The sequence below is a fragment of the Pituophis catenifer genome, unplaced genomic scaffold, assembly GCF_029215685.1.
Source record: "Pituophis catenifer annectens isolate HBS135680 unplaced genomic scaffold, rPitCat1.0.hap2 SCAF_1, whole genome shotgun sequence".
Classification (NCBI taxonomy): Eukaryota; Metazoa; Chordata; class Lepidosauria; order Squamata; family Colubridae; genus Pituophis; species Pituophis catenifer.
In genome coordinates, this window is record NW_027256881.1 from 181582679 (window position 1) to 181607461 (window position 24783).

Consider the following 24783-nt stretch of genomic DNA (forward strand, 5'->3'; position numbering starts at 1 on the left):
ACAATCTTTTCTTATTTGTGCTTTGTTCCAGAATAATTTCTTTCTATGGATTTAAATAGACTGAATAGCTAAAACACATGGATCCTGTTTAAAAAAGTAAAAAAATAAATAAATCCAAAACTATAAAATAAGGACTTCTGAATAATGGTGTTTTTATATGTTTGATAGAGACCTTAAAGAGTTATAATCACTATTTCTTGGTTTTCAGTGTTTTTTCTTTCAGTAAAAAGATGAAATGGAGCAATATTAAAACATAGAAAGTGAGGGTCACATACTGATTTTAACAGAAATATTGTGAATCTACACATTAATAATGTTGGTTTGATTATAAAATATATCAGGACCTTTCTTATGTTCTTTTTCTTCTAACAGTTCATGTTTTCTGATACACCTCTTGCTTTTAGTTTTGCCTAAGGCTTAATATTCACAGAAAAGAAAAAAAAATGAGTGCAATATGAAATACATAAAAGGAAAATGCCATGGACCCCTTTTATACACTGTTAAAAGAATAAAAATCTCACGTACCACATGGCAAAATATAATGAGAGCTGGAACTGTTAAACGAATAAAGCTGTTAAAAGCATAATGCCACTTGGCACAACTACTGTGCATTTAACGGTTTTCCACTGTGTAATAAATGACATATGTGATAAAAGTGCAGTAAAATAAAAACTGCACAATTGATTTTGCAAACGTGCCTTTCTGCCTCTTCTTTTTGCAATTTTTTCATACACAAACACATATACACTTAAGACAAGATAGTTTTTAATAAAGACTATTTAGCACAAACTGAATTACCAGGCTTTTTTTGAGGTTTGGCTGGAAAATGCCTGGGATCTTGCTGTCACTGAAAATAATTTGGGTATCTCAACAACTTCAATTAGTGCCAGTTGAATACTGAAATTCCAGAGGAATCACCCATGAGTTATTCTCTTTAACTAGAATATTTTAATTGTTCTTGATCTGAAAAAGAAAACATGCAACATGTAGAAGCAATAGAGAGAATTTAAAAAATGAGCAGAAAGGTTGATCAAATGTGTGAAAATAAAATTTGCCGTGGTTAACTCTTTTGATATATTGCAGTAACTGCAACGTTTGGTTTATGTTAGGAATAGGAAATGTATTCAGCTTCGATAACCACATCAAAACCTAATATTATGAGCTTGGAGTTTCTGTTTGCATATCAAGCTCATTTATGAATATGTTTTCAAACTATTCTTGGTTGCCATGGTATCATTATTTTATAATATTGAGTTGTGGGGAAGCTAGGGCAAAATTTGAGAACTGTTGATGCTTTTAATGTTTATAGCCTAAGTGTCAAGATCCATTTATTTATTTAGAGTTTAAAGCCTAAAAAACATCTCAGAGACCTACTTTGTATGAATCTCTGGAAAATTAGTAACCACCATTTAGACCTGTTTAAAAATATCTTGCTACCACAAGTGTTCTAATTAAATTATTATTGAAATCCAACTCTTCAAATAATACTATTGCTAGATCATATATGACTTACATAGTGTAATACTTTGCTTCCAGCTATGTGCAGCTCTAGGCCTCTGGAGAAACTCACAAATGGAGTGTGATATTACCAATATCAAGTGATTATCTATACTCTTCAGACTGGTATCTTGAGTAATTTATTCAGAACAGTAAGAAAGCACAGGTATTCATTACATGAAAAGTTCTGCTGACTGCTTGAAGTCTCATTTTTCTAGGCCGCTGTTCATGAAAGAAATCTTTGCACAGAACGTGGTATAAAAGTGACAGGTTTATGATTTGGAAAATTGTTATTTCTATTTCTACTTTAGAAAACTGTTAGTACCAAATTAAAGTCATATATTGCATAAAACCTTTCTCTAGAATCCAAGATTTTAGATTCAAATTCAAATGTAATCCAGTTTACCATCATCCAATACTAGTCAAGAAAAGACTCATTCTAAATAATTCTCTGGCAATGATGTTAGAGATAGGAAGCAAAACATTAAAAGGGGCCCTGAATGTTTCAAATTATATTAAAAACTATAAATGATCGCACTTAAGTTTGAGATATAAGTAGCTGTTTCAGAAGGGTGATCTCAAAATTGGCAATTCGTAGAATAGACACAATAGGCAGATGTTATACCCTAACAGGCATATTCAGGAGGAGTTAGTTACAATAATCAAAAAAATTTTGATAGTTCTAAATCTGAAATGAGGGTAACTAGAATAAAGGAAACATTATGCTGAACAGTTTAAAAAATTAAGGGAGGTTGCAAGTTGTGTGAAATAGTAAGAATCATAGTAACTGCTTGCTTCTGGAGAACAATTGAATTCACCTTTATTGATTTGTGTGATTCACTTATAAAGGATAAGGTAATACTTTAGGAGAAAATTCTGGTCTCGCAAATTGAAAGGTTTTTTTGCAATGATTTACTCATAAAAAGGATACACGAAGAGAAACACACTCCATTCAGTTCTCCCATATGGTCAACATTTCTAATAACAACTTTGAGCCAGGGATTCTGAATAATATCTGAGAAAAATAAAGACCATCTGAAAAGATGTGAAGAGAGCCAGTGCATTTGAGCTTCTTCTCAACACCAAACATAGGACTCACTGATGCTGAGCCACATGTATCCTGGTCTGTACAACTCCATAGATATAGGCTACCATTTTTACTTGGGATCACATTTGGAATTTAATAATACATAGGATTTTCTTTACCATCTTTGAAGTCACAATTTGTAGCAAAGGCATTGCTACAAATACCACGACTACAAAGTGGTGTTTATTTTGGAGCATGCCATGAAGAATTATAGAGTTACTTCCCTGCCCTTTTAAATGAAGATCTGTATATTATGGAAAGTGGAAACTATGGCTTAAATATACTAGAAGTACATGCTTTGTGTATTGATAAACGTGTTAATTTAAATAGTAATATATGTCATTATCAATATTATAAACATGATTTAAAATGTTTGTTTACTTTTAGCTTTATTCTCTTCTCGCCCCACTTCCCCATTTTAAGAAAAAAGGCACAAAATTTTCTTAAAGGAAGCACACACTATACTTTTTCTTTCTCTTTTTTCTTTCTCTTTTTACTAAGCTTTGTGTAAAAATTAATTTATTAAGTTTTACTATGATCATGTGATAATTCTTGTAAAAGAAATCTTTAATTAGAATAAATGGTTCAAGTAAAAACTTGAAGGAATAGTTTAGCAGAACTAACAAATAAATTTCCACAAGTATTAAAGTTCAGCATACTGCAATTGAAAAGTAATCATTGTAAACTATAGAGATCAGACATACTTGTCAAGATTCCATGCATGTCAGAATTCAGTATTACAGTACCGCCACTCTTTTATCCATTCCACTTTCTTCACTTTTTTTTTAATCAGCAGGAGCTTTATTTTAATAGAGATGCACTGGATTTGTAAAAAGAAGAGCTCTATGAGTGAGTTACCAGTTCATACTTCTACCTGGCTAATTTCATGCTGCTGTAGATTTCCAAGCTGAACATTTCTTTTAGAAGCCTTTGCTTTGAGTACAATTAGAAAATAATTTTCTGTGGCTAATTTGACTAATAGCAGATTCCCAGTCTCTTAAGACATCTATCACACATTATAATTTTTCTCACAGATGCTGACATTTTTCTGCACTGAAGATGTGGGTGAGGAAATATCCTTTAACATATATTTTGAGTACAGTTATTTTGAATCATTCTCACTATAATCTCTTAATTTGCCTTCTCACATATTTGCTGGAATGTTTCTGTCAATGCAGAAACATTCAAATCCTTCAAAAATTATAAACATCAAATTAAAATTAAATACTCAAGATATATATTTCCATACAATAGTGACAAGTAACCAGCAGTGCATCATTATGGATTACTATTAATTTTTGTTTAAAATGAACCACTTTCAGCTTCTTAGTATGTTGGAAATTACAAAAGTAAAACCTAGAGAATTCTAGTCTCTGCGTGCTTTCCAATATCAAGTTTAAATTTCTTCTTTTTTGCATTAATTTGTTATTCTCAAAAAAATGGTAATTTACATTACAAATGTATAAATATATTGATATTCTCAAGGAAGTTGTAGTTTGTGATTCAATTGATATTGGTATACAACAGGTGTTGCAGATGTCTGTTCAGCCATTACTCCTTAATCAAAAACTGTTTTAAGCCCTTTACGTGGCAAAAGCTTTGAGTCTATCAAAAGCTTTACGGAACAATCTCTGTATATGAGACAAACAGGTTTTGAATTTTTAGTGATGCACACACCAACCTGGTATTTCTGGGAAAAAAATACTTTTCTAAAAAAAATACAGTAGATATCCATAATAAGTAGGGAGCATAAATGCTATATTTGATACAGGGGAAAAAACAGTATTTATGCTCCCTATCTATTGAAATACTTTCCCAACATAGGAATGGTATTCAACATATCAATTCCTCAGCAGTACTTGCCTCATCTTATGCTTCTCTGATTTTCTATATTTTTGTTATGTCTTACATAATGCTACTGAAGAATAATAGTCTTATGGATGCTTTTCTTGGCATGCACCAGACTTAAAATAAGCGCCCCATAACATCTTCACTCTTGGCTTTATATTTTTAGAAAGTATTCTAATTTTATCTTAAACATACTGATGGATTCTTGAAGAGATAGTGTCCAGGGATATGTGAAAGAGAATGCCTGCACTGCATTCTCTCTTATTTTCATTATAAAAGAGACATTTCTAGTCATCAATTTCCTGCACCGTTTTAAAATTAAAAATTTGGGCTTGAACCTGGATAGGAGAAGTTAGGAATGGAATAATTTCTTCCCTTTATCTACTATTGAAAAATTCTGGTACAGTGAAGTAGCACCAGGTTTTAAAGAACTTTTCAAAATTCTTTCAGCCACCTTTTTCATTTTCTGGCTTGTTTTAAATCTACGTATTTTTATTCCCAATGCAGATAATATGGGCTGGGGGGAAAAGGATGGATATTAACCAGGTAGTTCTTAGTATCAATTTTATCTCAATATTTTTATCTATGCAAAATTTTGTGTCAGCATTTTAAACACAGAAGTCAGTTTTAGAATTTTCTGTTTCCCTTTGCTATAACCTCCCTGAATAAATCACACAACTACTTGAGGTTTTTTCAAACATAAAAACTTTCTGCCCTACTTAATGTTCACAGAAATAAAGAACCTTAAAACAAATTACCAGCTTGCAACATCATACGGTATTTAGCATCTCAACACTATTTATTTACTTCTGACCTTTTGTATGCCAGCTGTTCTCATGGATGGAGTAGCGCCTTCTTAGAAAATAAAAATGGTAGTTGGGTAATGCAGTACATGAAGTTGTATGCATCCCCCCCCCCTTGATAAAAAAAGAGACCAAGTTAACCTGCAGTGATGGAAAGTGCGCTAAGGAATTAAAGAGTGACAGACAACAATCTCATCAATATCTTATTGGGCAAATGAGTATTTGTGACTAGCCACACCTTAATGTCAGAGAACGGTCCTTAACAGCACTTTTATATATGAGGTCACAGTTTGTTCTCAGAAATTAAAACATATGCACTGGTCCTAAAACATGTTCCCTACCTTTGTAATATTATTGTGTTTCTCCAGTTGTACATACAAAATACTGATTTTTCCCCTTGAGTAAGGCATGGTATAGTGCACAGCCAAAAAAGATTAAGGAAAAACACCTAATGTTTCACACAAGAAGAACCAACAAAAAAAGCAGAAAACCTAGGTCTATTTTGCACCATGTAGTTGACACAATTACAATAGGAAATCTTTCATAAATTTATAATGGAATTGTAAACTAGATAAAGTTTGTGTAAAGATATCCTTTGACTTCTCTTTGGATTCTATAAATCTGTGTGAACACACAAATTATACATGGAGAACCATATCATTTCTTATACTCAGAAAATGAGTGTCCAGATGGACCTTATTTGTACCAGAATGAATAAGGCTATATTTCAGTGCTTGGGTTTAACAAAAATATCTATTCTCTTCACATGGGACATCTTGCGAAGCTTCTAAACATATGAGCTCTTTCAGTAACAACTTAAATATTTTGACTTCAGTTTTTAATGACTACTGCTGACCTAAATATTACAAAGTTTATAGTTAAAAAATATGATATATAATGTTCATTTCTTTTCTCATCTGCCTTCCTTTACTTCTAGGAGGTTCCCAATCCACCATGTTTTGAGTACTTGTGCTTATTAAGCAGGAAAATTGGAAGATTAACAAATGAATGCTATATTTTACTGTCAGATACATTTGATTAGGAGTCACAGTTCTTATAAAATATGACAAGAAAGCTTAATTGCCCAAGTTTTTAAATATAAGAAAGTGAGATTCTCTGGGGATATTGACAAAATTGTGTACAAAAAAATTACAAGCTGAGTTTTTGCTCGTAACTGTACAAGCAACATGACATTTATGTATTTTCTGTACTTCTTAAATAGAAATGTTTCCATAAGTTACAGAAACAGATTTTACTATTTGCTTAATTTTATTTTAATAGATAATCTGGCATCAGCATTATTAACCGAGTAATTTCAGGCAGTATATACAGTGCATTAGATTAAAACTGATTGAATTTGGTAGATATTAGGATTACTACACCCAACCTAACATATTTTCTGATTGCATGGACAACATTTCTTTCCATGAATTTTCTATCCTATCTTAATCAATTTATTGTTGCAACTACTGGTCAGAATACAAGCAGGATATACGAAGCAATACTGATTTAAAATAGAGCTTCAGTATTTAACTTATTAACTATAATATATATAAAAAAGAGACCAAAATTAATCAGAAATCAGACTTGAAAATTTTTTAAATGATTTTTAGATTTCAGTTTTAAAATTTTGATTTAGAAGATACATTCTCCTCTTCCCACTCATGGCAGTATCTTTTGTATTGCTGCTGTTTTGAACCAACATGCCATTGTAGACACAATTGTGTATGAGGAAATTCTACTGAGCTCAGTGAGATTAATTTCTACATACAATTTCCTGCACCATTTTAAAATTAAAAATCTGGGATTGAACCTGGACCGGAGTAGTTTAATTTACATTAGTAAAGGAATGGGGTAACTCCTTCCCTTTATTTACTACTGAAAAATTCTGGTACAGTGAACTAGTACCAGGTTTTAAAGAACTTTTAAAAATTCTTTCAGCCACCTTTTTCAATTTCTAGCTTGTTTTTAATCTACTTTTATTCCCAACACAAATAATATGAGCTGGGGGAGGGGAAAGAATGGATATTAGCCTGGTAGTCTTTAGTATCAGTCTTATCTCAATACTTTTATCTATGCAAAATTTAGTATCAGCATTTTTTTAAAACAGAAGTCAGTTTTGGAATTTTCAGTTTCTCTTTGCTATAACCTCCCTGAATAAATCACACAACTACTTGAGGTTTTTTTAAACATAAAAAGGAGTTTATTTATTAATAATTCATGAGTTCTCATCGAACATGCACGAAGCAACGGTGCTATTCAATAGAGAATACTGTCATCATCTGTCACTGTTTTATTTGACATTTACACTTTTTTTTTGCAACATACTGAAAAACTTTCTCAGATAGCACAGTAAGATTATTTCAATAATAATAAAAAACATTGCAGTGCACATTAAACTTCCCTCTTGATATAATTTCTTGGTATGGAATTGTGTGTCTTGGTTAGTGGTTCCATTATATGTTTTCAATAGTAGCCTCTCCTGGCACTTGAAACCTTTTTGGCTGATAAATATATGATCCTGAATGGGTGGTTGTTAAACTATTTGAATAAATAAGTTAAGAGCTTAAGTGAAAGATAGATTTGTTGAAGAAAAATATCCTAATAGCTTGTGAAAAAAAAGGTAGATAATAGCTTTTTCTGAAAGAAGTTGATATAAATGAATTGCCATTGTTGATGCCAAATAAATATTTAGGGAGGGAGTGCTACAGTGGTATAAAATTGGAAGCATGAAGAGGGCATTTAGCACAATAACAATTTAGAGTTAAGAGGGTTTAAGCAATTTCTTGCTAATATTAGGCTTATGAAAATCTTTCTGCTCTGTAGGTTAGTTATCATTTATAAAAATTGCAGAACCAGCTGATACATTCATAAGCTAATTATTGTAGCAGCTGGGTGTACATGGTGCAATATGTCTGAGGCTATGAAGTATCACTGATTTTTTGGGTCCTGCTGTGATTTGTGTACATGCATACCCAGGCTGTAGAAGACTAGATCCCTTAATCTGATCAGTCAAGCACAGAGTTTCTGGGAAAACTGGATTTCTCTTTCCCTAAATAACAAGAACGGGCTTCACCTTCAGAATGAAGCTTTACTAAATATGCCATTAGCGTATTTCCACTGGGGAATCAAGTCATTTTCTGGTGTCCTAAGGATGGGACCTTTGCCTGCTAACTTCCTGTGCCAGAAATTAATTTGGTTTGCTCGTGTCTTGCATGCATGGTCACATGGCAGTCTAGTTCATTCCTTAATAGTTTCATGGTCAGGACCTTGCAAGGTGCCAGGCAAATTGAACATGATGCTGCCTAAAGTATAATGACAGAGAGCACACCATCCATAATGAGACCTGTAGTGTCAAGCTAAGTGCTGGTAATGAGTGCAGATTATAGGAGTAGTTATCAATCAAATACAGCTGAGTGTTGCATGAAACATTCCAAGATCATAAGGAAGAGGAGAGATGTAATCTGTCACATCTCTCTTTTCAAGCTAAACATTCTGAAAAGGCAACATCAACCTCAGGCCAGAAGATCTCAAGATCACTCAGAATATAGACTTGGAGCCGTTGTAGGATTTTTCTTAGCCTTTGTAAAAATATGAAAAAAAGCAAAAACGGAAACCAAGTCTGAGGACTCAGTTTTCCAAGGGAATGTGTTGAAGCCATATTTGTTCAAATAGTTTGTATGTATTCAAGTAAAAAGTAAAAAGAATGCAGGAAGAAGTACTCCCCCCTTCCATGTTCTATTTTACATTTCAAAAAAAAAGAATCCTTTGTATAGAAGGACCCCTGAGAAAACACTTTAGAGCTGAGAGTTTTAAAGGTCTGTTTGCTTGTTGCTTTATTATTAAAGAGACATGGGATTTTCTGTGAGGAGAAGAGAATATGGGAGTCAACCATCACCTGATTCTGTGGTTAGTCATGTACCATACAGAATAGTAAATGCAGATATTTATTCCAAGTAAATGATTAGATATCTTCTTTTTATTTCCCACCACTCCTAGCTTATTGCAAGAAAAGATCAGGTCTGCACAACTGTGGCCTCTCACTTGTAAAAACAAGGCAGTGTTGTGTTACAGATTAGTTTATAAATCCCCCGTGGCTTCACAGTTCAGTGCCTACAGCTGCTGCAGATGGGCCTGGCTTTTTGTCTCTTCACTGTGCTGCAGCCGGCAGTTGAAGGAGAAAATGGAATGATCAGGTTATTAACATGTAGGCCGTGAGGAAGAGGCTGCACAATGAGAACAGCTGGTATGGCTGTCTTGGCTGATGCAGCGGAGATAATCAAATCTTGCTTTTCTTTCTTCTTTTTTTGGAGAGGGAGGTAAAGGCAGAAGATGCAGTGGAGAGTTAGGCAAATCATCACATGATATTATGCAGTTGTTAATATTACACTTAAAAATATAAAAAACTAATACAAACTTTTAAGAACTAAAAGAATAAAAGGAAGAAATAGAAAGTACAGGAAAAAAGGAAGTAAAATAGAAAAGAAATAAAAATATAAAAATATAGTGCACCAGCGTGCCTACCGTCCCTGGCCTAATATTCCTTTTTACTTACTCTTTTCATGTATTCAAATTATGTTTATACTTTTACCTGTTATCTTATATATGCTTGACAAATAAACTTATGATTATGATTATGATAAAGAAAAGAAATATATGAAGACTTCTCTCTTCATCACAATGTATAAACAATTTTAGTAATTTATCACATTCTCTTAAAGTACAACAAATTATCTCTTTCTTTCCATATCTCAAATCTTATCTTAAAAAAAATCCTTGATGTCTCCTGGTTCAGTACTGATCAGCAAAAAGTCTATTAAGGGTTATCAGAAATAACAACATATATATTTTAACCTTGATCAAATAAACAACCTTTATATTCCTTCTTTTTATTACATTATTAGTCAACATCGTATTTTAAAATATTTGAAGATAGAGCTTGTATGGGTTCCATGTTTGTTTGTTTTATGCTATTGCTAAAATGCTAGCTGAATTCTGTGTCTCATCCTTGTGCCCTGGCAAGTTGTTACATTTCTTTAACTAATTTAAGCTATTTTTATCCCAGGTTTTAGCAGGTCTGGATAACATGATTAGGTATTAGAACTATTAGTCAAAGCCTGATAATAGGTACATCTTCCCAATTTACTGCATATTTAAGAATGGGGAGGGAATTTAAAAGCAAGAGATTTTGTAAGTGAGGCTGGAAGGATGGATCTGGAGGAACTTTGAAGCTGAAGGGAAGTTTTCTTCCCAATGGAGAACCTTCATCTGCCAGAGTGTCAGGATTATACACACTCACACACACATACATACACATATCTTAGTACCAGTGTGGGCATAGGTTGATAGCTCATTAATATACTGTAATATTAAAGGAAGATACATTATTGTGAATGTGAAGAAAAAATAAATAAATAAAACAGCCCTAACAATAAGGAGGATCTATGGTACCTGGTAATTAGTAGTAAGGTATACTGGTTTTTGCCCCCATTCCCATTGTTCAAAGTCTTCCTACCTTGGTTCCAAATTCTGTTATATTAGCATATTTCTTTTCTTTCACAATTACTGTAAAAATTATGAGAGTTCCCCTTCTCCCATCTCAGAATACTAAAATTAGTTACATACATTGTAGTAAACGATCTGGAAAAAGCTGTTTTTCAGTAGCAGTCAAAGCTACTATTGAATTACTATATTACTGCTTAACAATGCATGTGCACTGATATATTTATTTATTTACTTACTTTCTTTGCAGGGTTGGCTGTGTGAGTTGTTACGTTGGAAAGAAAACCCAAGCCCCGAAAATCGAACACTTTGGGAAAATCTGTGCACCATTCGACGATTCCTGAATCTTCCCCAACATGAGAGGGATCTCATCTATGAAGAAGAATCTCGGCATCATCACAGCGAACGTATGCAGCATGTTGTCCAACTTACTCCTGAGCCTGTACAGGTCAGTGCTTTGGTTATCCAATTTAAATGTTTGTTTTGCTCTATTTTATGTATTTCAATTGATTTCTATTCCATCTGTCACCTGGGAACTCAAGATAGCCAACATAATATTCTTTTCTTCAGTTTCCCCCCTCAACAACAAATGTAGTTTAATCTAATGATGTAGATAGAACTGAAGGAGGTGATTGATCTGAAATTATTCAGTAGGTTTTCATAGTTGAGCCTGGATCTAAGCTTGAATTTACCTTCTTTTTGGTCTAAACTTCTATTTGGTGCATCATATTCCACACTACGTTCTGAAATAATTAAGTATTAGAATAAAGAATGTGTTGAGAAAGAACTCTAAAACCAATAAAAATATAATAAAACCAGAAATATTTCTAAAACCAGAGAAACTGTTTCCATATCCTAGATTTAATTTCACATGTTATTAAAAATTGTATAACAATTTTAGTTCAGAGAAAAATTATCAGCCTTCAGTGTATGTAGCCTCCAATTGTAGCTGAAGCCATGTTTAGAGATAGAGTCTGTTTAGCAGCTGACCTGGATAATTTAGTCCACTTGGAAATCTCTTTAAATGCACAGTGTTTCTGCATTTTGTCATGGTTTCTTGTGTTGCTTTTGCAAAATGATATTCTTGTATTTGTTAGCCGTTACAGAGTCTTGAATAAATACATTTTTATTGATTGATGAAATATGAAGAAAAGGATCTAGAATGAGTTTGTAGAATTTTGGACATTCTCCAACAACGTTGTCACAGTACATATATTTTTTATATAATGGTACTCTTGCATCAATCAATATGTACTGGCTTTAAATATTGTAAGTGGTGCATATGTATTAAAAGGGTTGAATAGATATCTATATATTGTTCAATAAAATATGTCTCCCATCCTTTTTCTAATCTAATATTTTTAAGTAGTATTCTTAAATGAATTCATTAAGCAAAACGTATTTAAGACTATATAGATGGATGTTTTTGTGATTTCCTATCATCTCTCTCCCTCCCTCCCTCCTCCCTCCCTCCCTCCCTCTCTCTCTCACAACAATAAATTAAAATATAGGTGTCACCATGATATCTAGACTGTAATTGCACTGCAACATGAATAATGCCTGTCAAACATGATCTTCCATTATCTTATTTGGAGATGATCCAGAAGACTATTAATAACTATTTGATAACATAATGATAGCTTAAAATAATAAAAATAAAATGCCTGATCTTGCAACATTTCAAGTGATAAGTAATAATCTTATCTTTGCCTCATTTGCAACCGAATCCTAATTCTATTCTTCAATTGCATTCTCAGTGAATGATAAATTTAAATTAGTACATTACATGGAGTGATATTAAATATAATTAAATTTTATTAGCTTAACCAAAATTAATAACCAAATCTAATTGTGAAAAAAATATTTAATCTGAATATATCAGGGTTAGCCAAATAATTATTACTCCCCTTATTGTTTTATTTTGTATATTGTAAACTAAATGGGATAAATTATTCCAACTTGCGTAAAAAAGATAAAAGTGTTGAAAATATACTGTATTTTATCTTCTAGATTTTATCATAGAAATAAATGGTTTTCAAACTTTAAAACTGCAACCTTGTTAGTTAATAAATTCCTGGACCTTCTGATTAAAAGGCAAAACTCTAGTGATAGAAAAATGACTGTGTTTGAGTGAACCTCTTTTTTTAAACCCTCTGTTTTACATAAAACCCGAACACATTCTCATAAATCCTAGAGTTCCTCAGAACACATTTTAAAAAATCCTGATATTAATAACTTGGTGTGTTGGTAAAGGTGCTGACCTAGAAACATGGAGACACTGAGTCTAGATGATTAGGGAACTGGATGCTACAGCATATAAAGAACGGTTGCAGGAATTGGGTATGCCTACTTCAATGAAAAGAAGAACTAGGGGTGACATAATTGCAGTATTCCAATATTTAAGGTGCTGCCACAAAGAAGAGGGGATCAACCGAGTCTCTAAAGCTCCTGAGGGCAGGACAAGAAGGAATGGATGGAAACTAATCAAGGAGAGAACCAACCTAGAACTAAGGAGAAATTTCCTGACAGTTAGAACAATTAATCAGTGGAACAATTTGCCTTTAGAAGTTGTAGGCGCTCCATCACTGGAGTTTTTAAAGAAGAGATTGGACAACCATTTCTTTGAAATGGTATAGGGTTTTCTCTTGAGCAAGGTGTTGGACTAGAAGAGCTCCAAGGTCCCTTCCAACTGTATTGTTCTGTTATGTTCTTGGCTTGGCATGCTGGTTGTGATGATGTAACATGGGGACACTGCAATGGCCACAAGTTCGAATGGTTGCTGAACAAATGGTTAGTCAGCAAGGACTGTCCGTCCACACATGTGTGCATGTACATACACACTCACACCAACACACACAGTACTGTACTGTCCCGAAAACTATTAAGGAAGAGAGAAGGGAATGCTCTGCCCAGAGTCACTTACTTGTGACATGAGTCGTTCTGTAAGTTAGATAAATATGTATGTTGAGAGGGAAAAATTTATCACTGACTAGAAAGTTTCATTTTGTTGAGACTTGGTAACTGTCGAGTGTTGGTATGATTAAACCAGATACATTTTATAGTGAAAGGGCTATTTTGAAAAGCTCATGAAATCTCGGGTTCCATTTTTTGTTGAACTATCAGCCTGAATGTCCTAGGAAGGGGAGAAAAAGCTGTAAGTGACATGCAGTCCTATTTTGTGGATCCCTACTTACAAATTATAGCTCTAACATTCAGTGGCCAAATGGCAAATTATGGTAGTGTCATTTTTCTATTTAAAAGAAAAGAAAATAGCATTGCTAAGTTTTTTAATATTTCCCAAATCTTGCAAAAATATAGAAAAGTGGCTCAACATTTTAGTCTCCCCCCCCCCCAAATAATCACATTGAATTATTGCTATGATCTTTGGGATCATTGGCATTAGAAAAAAATAATTAAAAGGATACAGCCTCTTCCTATCATAAAAATAGTTACCACAATTTTGTTGTATATTAATTTATTACAAGATTAATAACACAAAGAAGGAAAAATCTTGTTCTCAAATGCATTATCATTATCTATTGCTTTTTAAACTTTTTATTTTAAGAAAAGAAAATTAATTGTATGCATAAATTAGCCAAATAGAGCAATGGAAGTGAGAAATTTTTCTGCAAAATTGGGGTTTCTATTGATGTCTGTTCAAATACTTTGGCCACCTAATGAGAAGGAAGGACTCACTGGAGAAGAACCTAATGCTGGGAAAGATTGAGGGCAAAAGAAGAAGGGGACGACAGAGAATGAGGTGGCTGGATGGAGTCACTGAACCATCAGTAGGCGTGAGCTTAAATGGACTCCAGAGGATGGTAGAGAACAGGAAGGCCTGGAGGAACATTGTCCATGTGGTCGTGATGGGTCAGACATGACTTTGCAACAACAACAACAACAACAACAAATTAATGTCTGTATTTCCTTGTATAATACTATTTTAAATGAGGAAATAGAGATATCCAGTTTTGCAAAAAAAATTCTCACCAATATTTTATATTGGAAGTTAATGGAAAATATTAGGGCATATACATACAGAATAGAAATTACCATTAAACATGAATCATAGCTATTTACCTTTCAAAATGGTATTAGTATAAAACCTTAAGATACATTCAGATATTGTAATATAACTAAATTCATTTAAAGATGAAAGTGAATTGTGCAATTTTTGTAACATACTGAATGCATGGTAGACTTTTGCTAAAGAATGCAAATACTTTAAATAATGTAATTGTATTGGTTGCCTGCAAAGTACAATACAATATTGTTTGACTAAGGAAAACTGTATTGACAATCTTGAGTGATGTTAGCTAAAACTGTACGTGCTTTTCTGTGTAATGTGGTAGAATCTATTTGCACAATACACAATATGAATTTGAGTGGATATGCTGAGTCAGTAAATATGCGCTAAACCAACATCCTCTGTATATCTCATAACCTCATTATAATTATTCTTTGTCTTTCATCACATTTTATTTGATAGTCTCTTCTGAAACAAAGTTCTTATTTTTTTTATTTTTATTTTATTTTGAATTTGTATACCGCCCTTCTCCCTGAGGACTCAGGGCGGTGAACAGCCAAGTAAAAACATCAAGTACAAATATTAAAATACAGTTAAAATATACATATATAAATTTGGCCCCATTAATTAAAAACAATAAACAAAACACTTAAAAACACTTAAAAAATTAGGCCAGCCCGGCTTGCTGAAAAAGGAAGGTTTTAAGGGCACGGCGGAAGGCACCGAGGTCTTGGATTCTCCTTATCTCTGGAGGCAATTGATTCCAGAGGGTAGGTGCCCCCACAGAGAAGGCCCTCCCCCTGGGGGTCACCAGCCTGCACTGTTTGGCTGATGGCACCCCGAGGAGGCCCTCTCTGTGGGAGCGCACGGGTCGATGGGAGATTGTCGGTGGCAGCAGGCGGTCTCGAAGATAGCTAGGCCCTATGCCATGGAGCGCTTTAAAGGTGATAACCAACACCTTGAAGCGCACCCGGAAGACCACCGGGAGCCAGTGCAGCTCGCGCAGGAGCGGTGTTACATGGGAGCGCCAGGCTGCTCCCGTCACTACCCGCGCTGCTGCATTCTGGACCAGTTGGAGCCTCCGGGTGCTCCTCAAGGGGAGCCCCATGTAGAGAGCGTTGCAGTAGTCAAGGCGAGAGGTGACGAGGGCATGAGTGACTGTGCACAGGGAATCCCGATCAAGAAAGGGCCGCAACTGGCGGATCAGGCGAACCTGACAAAAGGTCCCCCTGGTTACAGCCGTCAGATGTTCCTCCAAGGACAGCTGCCTATCCAGGAGGACTCCCAGATTGCGAGCCCTCTCTGTGGGGGCCAACGACTCGCCCCCAATAGTCAGTGATGGAGTCAACTGACTATATCGGGATGCCGGGAGCCACAGCCACTCAGTCTTGGAAGGGTTGAGCCTGAGCCTGTTCCTCCCCATCCAGATCCGCACAGCCTCCAGGCACTGGGACATCACTTCAAGGGCATCGTTGGGGTGGCCTGGGGTGGAGATGTACAGCTGGGTGTCATCAGCGTACTGGTGGTATCTCACCCCAAAGCCACGGATGATCTCGCCCAGCGGCTTCACATAAATGTTGAACAGGAGGGGCGAGAGGACCGACCCCTGAGGCACTCCACATATAAGAGGCCTTGAGGTCGACCTCTGCCCACCTGCCAACACGAACTGCGACCGGTCGGAGAGAAAGGAGGAGAACCACCGTAATACGGTGCCCCCCATCCCCAACTCTTCCAGCCGGTGCAGCATGATACCATGGTCGATGGTATCAAAAGCCGCTGAGAGGTCTAACAGGACCAGAACAGAGGAACAACCCCTGTCCCGAGCCCTCCAGAGATCATCAACCAACGCGACCAATGCCGTTTCCGTGCTGTGTCCAGGCCTGAAACCCGACTGGAACGGATCTAGATAGGATGTTTCCTCCAAGAATTGTGGAAACTGTCGCGCGACCACACTCTCAACAACCTTCGCCAGGAAGCGAAGGTTGGAGACAGGACGATAGTTGGCCAATATTGCCGGATCCAGGGACGGCTTCTTGAGGAGAGGCCTCACCACCGCTTCTTTCAAGGCGGCGGGGAAGTGACCCTCACTCAACGAAGCGTTGATAACACCCTGGAGCCAGCCTCGTGTAACCTCCCGGGAGGCCAGTACCAACCAGGAGGGACACGGGTCCAGTAAACATGTGGCCGCACTAAGTCTCCCCAAAATCCTGTCCACATCATCCGGAGTCACAGCATCAAACTCCTCCCAGGTAACATTCTCAAGACTATTCCTCGTCACCCTGCCCTGATCTACCCAGTCAGAGTCCAAATCCCCCCGGATCTGAGCGATTTTGTCATACAGGTATTGTCCGAAATCCTCCGCCCTGCCTTCCAAGGGATCCTCCCGCGCTCCCGGATGGAGCAGGGAGCGGGTTACCCTGAACAGGGCGGCCGGACGATTCCCTGATGACGCAATAGAGGCGGAAAAGTAGTTAAACTTTGCCGTCTTTATCGCCACTAGGTAGGTCTTACTATGCGACCTTACCAGTGTTCGGTCAGATTCAGCGAGACTGGCCCTCCAACCACTCTCTAGGCGTCTTTTCCGGCGTTTCATCTCCCTCAGCTCCTCGGTGAACCAAGGAGCCGCGAGGGATCGACACCGGGTCAGAGGCCGCAAAGGCACGACTCGATCCAAGGCCCCACCAGCCGCCCGATCCCAGGCAGCTACCAGGTCCTCGGCCGAGTCGTGTGCCAGATCTTCAGGAATTGGCCCAAGCTCCGTCTGGAACCTATCAGGATCCATCAGGCGCCTGGGGCGGATCCATCTAATTGGGTCCGCCTCCCTGCGGCGGGGTGTAGCGGTTCGAAGGTCCAGACGAAGGAGTGAGTGATCTGACCATGACAAGGGTTTCATGTCTATATCCCCTATAATAAGACCACTCAACCACTGGCCAGAGACAAAAATCAGGTCCAGTGTGTGTCCCCCCCTGTGAGTGGGGCCATGAACTAACTGGGTCAGGTCCATGGCCGTCATGGAAGCCATGAACTCCCGAGCCATCTCTGACGTTTCACCAACGGACGGCAGATTGAAATCACCCATGACCATAAGCCTGGGTGTATCAACTGCCACCGTGGCTATCACGTCGAGTAGCTCGGGCAGGGCCGTTGCCACGCGGCAGGGAGCCAGGTACGTAAGCAACAAGCCCATCTGAACCCCATGACCCCATCTCACAAAGAGGGACTCACACCCGGCAATCTGTGGCACAGTGGTCTCCCTCGGACCCAGACCTTCGTTAATAATAACCGCCACCCCCCCGCCCCTCCCCTGGGCCCTCGGCTGATGGAATGCTCTGAAGCCTGGTGGACACATCTCAACCAGAGGGACCCCTCCCTCCGGGCCCAACCAGGTCTCCGTAATACCCGCCAGGTCCGCTCCCTCCTCTTGAATAAGATCGTAAATGAGGGGGCCCTTATTTACCACGGACCTGGCGTTGCACAGCATCAGCCGGAGGCCCAGGTCCTGAGTATCTGAGCCACCTAGTATCCGAGGGGAGCCTTGAGGACCGGGGCGTGCAATCGCTCTCAAGTAGCGAGTGCGCACCCCCGGCACAGGATAAGGTCCTCTGCTCCCGCCATATCTGCCCCTCCCATTCACCGTGCTGATGACATCCCCAATCCCTTGTCCTGCGCCCTCCAGCCCGTTACCCTGTGCCAGGCTGGGCCCTGACCTAGGTGGATTACCCCCCCCATCCCCTTTGGTCGCCCTCCCAGTTCCCCTTAAAAAATTATTAAAAACCCTAATTAAAAAACCCCTCAATCCCCGCTTTAAAACATGCCACCTCTCGGGGCTCCAAAGCCCGTCCTTAAGGTAGGCCTTCGATAGAGTGGAAGGCCATCGCCGCGAGAGGGGGGCATCTCGCAGCGCAAGCAAATCTGCCGAGGTATAAGCCATACAAGTATGATGAGATGGAAAAGGGGAACCTTGGATGTCAGCGAAATTTAAAGATAGTCATTGAGGTGAGAGATGGCAAAAGAGGCTGATTATTGATTTCTATTTTAGTCCACTGGCCTGTGCAACCCTATGTCTCACATTCTTTTCTCAATTCTGTTAATCAATTAGAAGAGCAACAAAAACTGCTAAAATTGCATGTACAATATTCTTAACAAAGTGGTCAGATAATCTCTGTAATAATGTCATTATCAGAAATTCTAAATATTTGATTTTGCAATAATTGTTTTAAATTCCCCAATTGTTATGTCAGAAAGTTTATTTTAGAAACTTTTTAAAAAATAGAAATGTCCTGCTACATTAATGGGTTGCATTTCTGATCCATACTTATACTTTATTTTGTTCTTTTAAAAATTATTCCGTGATGAATAATAATAGTACAAAAACGCCCAGCAATAAGATGTTAATAAAAATAAATAAAATCAGTAAAATAATTGCAGAGAGAGAGAAAATAGAGTCACATGCACATTTCGAATAATGAAGCAATTATTGTATTTTTATGAGAATGTGTATCAGTGTGCATATCTATTAGCACTGCACTTCTCTTAATAGGGTATGCCTACTGCCAACCAAAATTAGCTCAGTTGGTCATACAGAATTAATTTCCAGGATTCCTCCAAAAGAACAGATTATCTAGATTTACTTAAGTCTGGTTTCAGAGCTGAGTTTGTAAGTGAGACAACTATTTTATCAGTAATTTACGTCAGTGTATTTTTTTCCTTCATATTATTCATTTCTTCAATATTATTTAATATCTACATGAAACTAGTAAGAAAAGTTAATCTAGGATTTGGGACTTTTCTTATCAGCATACATGTGACATGTAGTTTGATCTCACTTATTACAAGAATATATGATAATCTTCTGAATCTATGCCTGAAGGCAATACTGGACTGGATGAGGGCTAATAAATTGAGAAGTCAAGCAAAATCCTGGATTCCCAGGAGTCAGATTCTGGAGTTACAATTCTACCTGTTTGGGGTAAACTAGCTCTTCCTCTCTGAGAAACCGAATAATTTGGGATTACTTTTGCTGCTTTTTCCTTAGGTGGTGCTACCTTCATTGGTGTCCCTCTACTGTTGTTCCATCTGGCCATAGTGACACATATATTAGCTATTATTAGTTTGGAGTACTGCAGTGTATTGTGTTTGGCATTACTTTTGTAAAGTTTTCAAAATCTGAAACTGATCCAAATTGGTCCAAACTGTCAATATCACGTTGTATGTCCCCTGTAAGAAAGACATACATTGGTTACATACATTGTTTCAAGATACAATTCAATCCAACCATGGAATTATCTCCACAAAATGATTGGTTTGGGGGATATCCACTAGCATTAGTAACTTTACAACAGTTAACACCAGCAAGAGTGGGAGTAAACTCACCTATTTTGGTAAGTCAGAAGTGGAAGACTAAAGCTAGAATTTATCTCTAGTGTACTGAAAGGCAGGAGAACTCTGCAGGTATGAAAGAAACCAATTCTTGTATAAAAAGGAACTCCAAATCAGATCCAAATGTTACTCCATAATAGTCCTGGTGGTGTAGTGTTAAACTGCAGTATTGTAAGCAAACTCTACCCACAGCCTGAAGTTCGATCCTGACTGAGCTCAAGAGCCTTCCATCTTTCCAAGGTCACTAAAATGAGGACCCAGATTGTAGGAAGCAATATGCAAATGCTTACATTGTGAACTGCCCAGAGAGTGCTGAAAAGCACTATGAAGTGTTATATAAGCTTAAAAGCTATTATTATTGCTAAAGCTGTCTGGACAAGGCTGAAGCTTTTACACAAGTGCCAAATAAGGAGACTCCTAGGTCAGAAAGTGCCCCATTAGTTACTGGGACAGATTTTTCAACTTTCATGAATACATCTGGAAATGATAATGTGGCCAGACAAAATCTGCAAGGAAGTCTGAACTTCTCTTTCAAGGACATATAGTCAGAAGGAACAGATTCAGTATACTTATATGAAACATAACCTGAGGCATTGTGAAAATTGACATGGAAAAAAATATTCCCAAATTTTCAAAGAGAAAAAGACCTGAGTGGCTTTCAGGCAAGCTATGATGAGTAAAGAAAGTCAGAAGATTAAAGCTTTGGGCAACAAAGAAGACACAAGATTAATATACAGAGAGACTTCCTGTACCAGGCAAAGAAGACTGTCATTGTTTCTAAAACAACTGAATATGGAAAACACTGTGGTTTATAGAGTAGAGGAAAAGAACAGGATGCATATTGTCTCCATATCTATTGAACTTATATAGAAAATGTAAGACTGGTAAGAGATAAGCTGGAATCAGAATACCAATAATAATTTGGAGATATCCAGATGAAACCACTTGGTTAGTCAAAAGTGAAGATTTAGCATAATAATCACACAACTGAAAAGTTAAAAAAAACATGTTAATACAATATTTAATGTTTATGTTGCTTAATGTCAGTATGCTTACTGAATTTACCAGTTGATCACAAAAAAATGAAAATGGTCAATATTTGTTTTCCTGAATTAAAAAAAACCATAAGAATTATTTGCTTTCTTGGATTCAAGAATGAGAATGATCAGTTGCTGAAGAGAAATAAAAAAGAGATTATTCCTAAGGAGGAAGGCAATTAGAAAATTACAAAGGATATTTCTATGACAAAAAGGATAAATTATAATTGAAACTATTGGTTTTCAGACAAATTCATTATCAGGCTAGATAACATCAGCAATATAGGCAGACCATGGGGAAGTAGAGTTTGCCTGCTGTTTATATGTGGTAGCTTGCCTACTAGCTTTGATTGGGGTATATTTTCTTTTTTGATTGCTTTCTGAGTGGAGGATTGTTTCTTCATTGGTCTTGTTTATATGGTGCTCATTCCTTCTTATCTGCATTTTGTTTAATAGATGTGTGATGAAGAATGATGTGATTAATTCTGTTTGCCTCTTTCTTCCATTCAAAAGAGAGGTCAAAAAAGGTTCTAGTCTAATCTCAAGTACAGAAGTTCACTGAGTGATTCTGGACCAATCAACCCCATCTATGTCACAGGATTGTTATTGTGAGGAAAAATAGGAGGAAAATAGGAAGGAGGGACTTTGAATAAAAGGTGGGATATGAATTTAACAAAAAAGAAAAATAATAAATGTTTAACTTAACTTTCCTCCCAGGAGCATTGTGAGGATAAAGTGTGGTGATTCCAATGTCTTTCACCTCTTTGAACAGTTTAGGCAATATTCTAAAGATTACAGAATTTGTCTTACATTTTTGTAATCTCCTAGAAATATATGGTTTATGTTGGATAAGTTGAGGCATGGGTGCAAAATATTTTAAGCTAGTCTATGAGAAGGGATAGGAGGGAAACAGCTGTAATATCTTGCCATATTAGCATGTATAATATGTATCAGTTTGCAAACAGATTTTTACAGAGAAGACTTCTGACAATTATCTGACATTTACAGATGAGTCTGTATGATCCAGAGTAAAACATCTAAAATTAAACCCAAAATTCATTCATTTCTCTTTTTTTTCCAAATGAATTGATACATTGTGTAAATGCCTGAGCTTCCAGGTATATCATGCAATGGACACAGTGTCTTCAAATACAATATTTAAATTCATGATGTTACTATTTTCCAAACTACCCAAATTTGCCCTTGAGAACCAAAGTATTACAGAAATCCCAGCATGCTCTGTTTGTATTACAATTTATAAAACAGTTTTAGAATATACTGTGCAGGAAACTATTACATAGTTAAAACCTGGGGGAGGGAGGGAGGGAACTAGGCAACAGAATAAATTGCTAATTAAAGGCAGAGCTGACAGTTATACATTTAGCTTAATATTGTCTAATATTTTCCAGTGTGTATGACTCATTCTTGAGAGTTAGAGAGATACAAATCCCTCTTTCTTGAAGAATATCCTGTTATAAGTTCTATATTGCCTAACCTGATCCCTACCTTAAAAAAAATTAGATGCCTTCTCAAATACTGTTAATGTACCTTCCCCCACTGTGTCAAATATTGATTATAGTGTAGTGTATTTTTGTCTTTAATAGGCTGGGATAGTTTAAATTTTTTGAGAGTGAATTTATTAGGCCTCAAAAGTTTATAGTAATTTTAATACAGGAGATGCGTAAAATCAAATATAACTCTCAAACAAAATAATTGTCTTTTTGCTACAATTGAATTGCCAGATTTTGCAATTTGTTGCTTCACTATAGAGAAATATGTGCTTATGTGGTTCACATTTAATGAATGTTTCCAGGCAAGAAATATTTTGTCATTTTTGAAATTGTTCCATATTTTCTGTTTTCTCTCACAGAGTTCACATGCAGTTTCTGTGAGAGCTTTATGATATATTTAAATAAAACTCTGTGAAAGTTTTATGATAAATTTTCAATAATATTATTTTTCTCCAATTAGAGATATTGAGTGCAGAACCTATCATATTAAAGTTTATACCAGATACTATTAACCAATTCAAATGAAACAACATTGCCATAAGATTGTTTTATTCTTTTATTTATTTATTTATTGGTTCGATTTATATGCCGCTCTTCTCCGGAGACTCAGGGCGGCTTACAATGCGTTAAGCAATAGCCTTCATACTTTTGTATATACCTGCTTAGTAGAGCTTTCGCCCCCCCAAGCGGTGTTCTTTTTTATACAAAGTCATCTTATTACCCCCACAATCCGGGTCCTCATTTTACCTACCTCGAAAGGATGGAAGGCTGAGTCAACCTTGAGCTTGGTGAGATTTGAACTTGCAGTAATTGTAGGCAGCTGGTGCTACTTTACAGCACTTTAGTCTGCTGCGCCACCAAGGCTCTTTATTCACTTAGTGAAGTGATACGTGCTATGAATTAAAGACAGAGAAAGTAGCTTAGAAAAATTGCATTTTCTCTTAAGGTTCCCCAAGTTTCCTCACGTGCTCTATTAGAATTTCCTCAAACTCTTCCTAGTGGATTTAATATATGTCAGAGGGTTTACAAATGTCACCTTTCACACCAAAGAGCATTCAAGGAAAGTAAATACAGAATTTATTCATATAGTTTTCCTTTTGTACTTTTTAGAAATACAGCCCTAAGCATTATGACTTGAGGTATGGATAAGACCACAATTTAATTTTCACTATAAAGTTAAAATTTATAATATTTCTTAATATATAGTTTAAGAAAAATATATTTAGACAGGAATATTTTACAATAAAGTAAGTTTTATTTAACTTAAAACTGTAACTTATTTGGTTTCAGTTTCTCAACATCCATAGTCATTCATTTTTAGAAAACTACTGGAAGCAAAAGTTGTACAGAATCAACGTGTCCAAACATAAATGAAGTAGCAGGTTTAAACAAGAAAAGCAAATATTTGCAAATATTTGAATCCTACTTTATTTCTGAATGAGTCATAGCAGAATGAAAAAATAGAGGCTGAATTATATAGCTCTAGTACAGGTTAATCATACATTTTCTGGATGTCCCAAGGGAGATGGGGAAAATCTCCCTTGGGAGATTTGTAAAGCACGAAGTGGTAAAAGTTTTTGCGATTAAGGTAATAATTATTTTACTATGTTTGTAGTTAATGGTGTTTTTGTAAGTGTACATTTTATATAAAATCAGACTTCTTAATTTTTCTTAATTAGCATGGTTTTAGTGCCTTAATAATTCAATAACATATTGGAATAGTTATTTATAATTGCTAGTGGAAGTTTATTGCTTTCTTTTAAAAGTATAAAACAGGAAAAGTACAATTTTTCCAGATTTCTTTTTAATAAAACATGATTTTAAAATGCTAGATCTTTTTAACAGCTATATTTTTATTGAATAACACTATTTTTCTCTCCAATATGTCAATGGAAAAAACTCCAAACTAATTGGAGTTGCTTCTTTTTTTTTATTGAAAAAGTTTTTCAAATACAGATTTTTCCCCTTTTCTCCCCCTCCTCCCTAGCCCCCCCCTTACCCTTCCCTTCCCCTGTGACTTCTTCATAATAAAACCCAAATTCATAACAGATTATATCATACTTTACCATCCACTTACTCCATCTCCATATGC

The 24783-nt window shown here is 36.3% G+C and overlaps 1 protein-coding gene across 2 annotated transcripts in view; it reads left to right on the forward strand.

The window, feature by feature from the left end:
* The window catches only part of SATB2 (SATB homeobox 2), a 154756-nt gene that overhangs the window by 110900 nt on the left and 19073 nt on the right, over positions 1-24783 (forward strand). The window contains exons 9-10 of one of the 2 annotated variants that reach the window (XM_070956821.1): positions 10988-11185; positions 24071-24073. In XM_070956821.1, the coding sequence (XP_070812922.1) occupies positions 10988-11185; positions 24071-24073 (201 nt within the window). The remainder of the gene's footprint in view (positions 1-10987; positions 11186-24070; positions 24074-24783) is intronic. The other variant, XM_070956822.1, reaches the window with a different exon arrangement.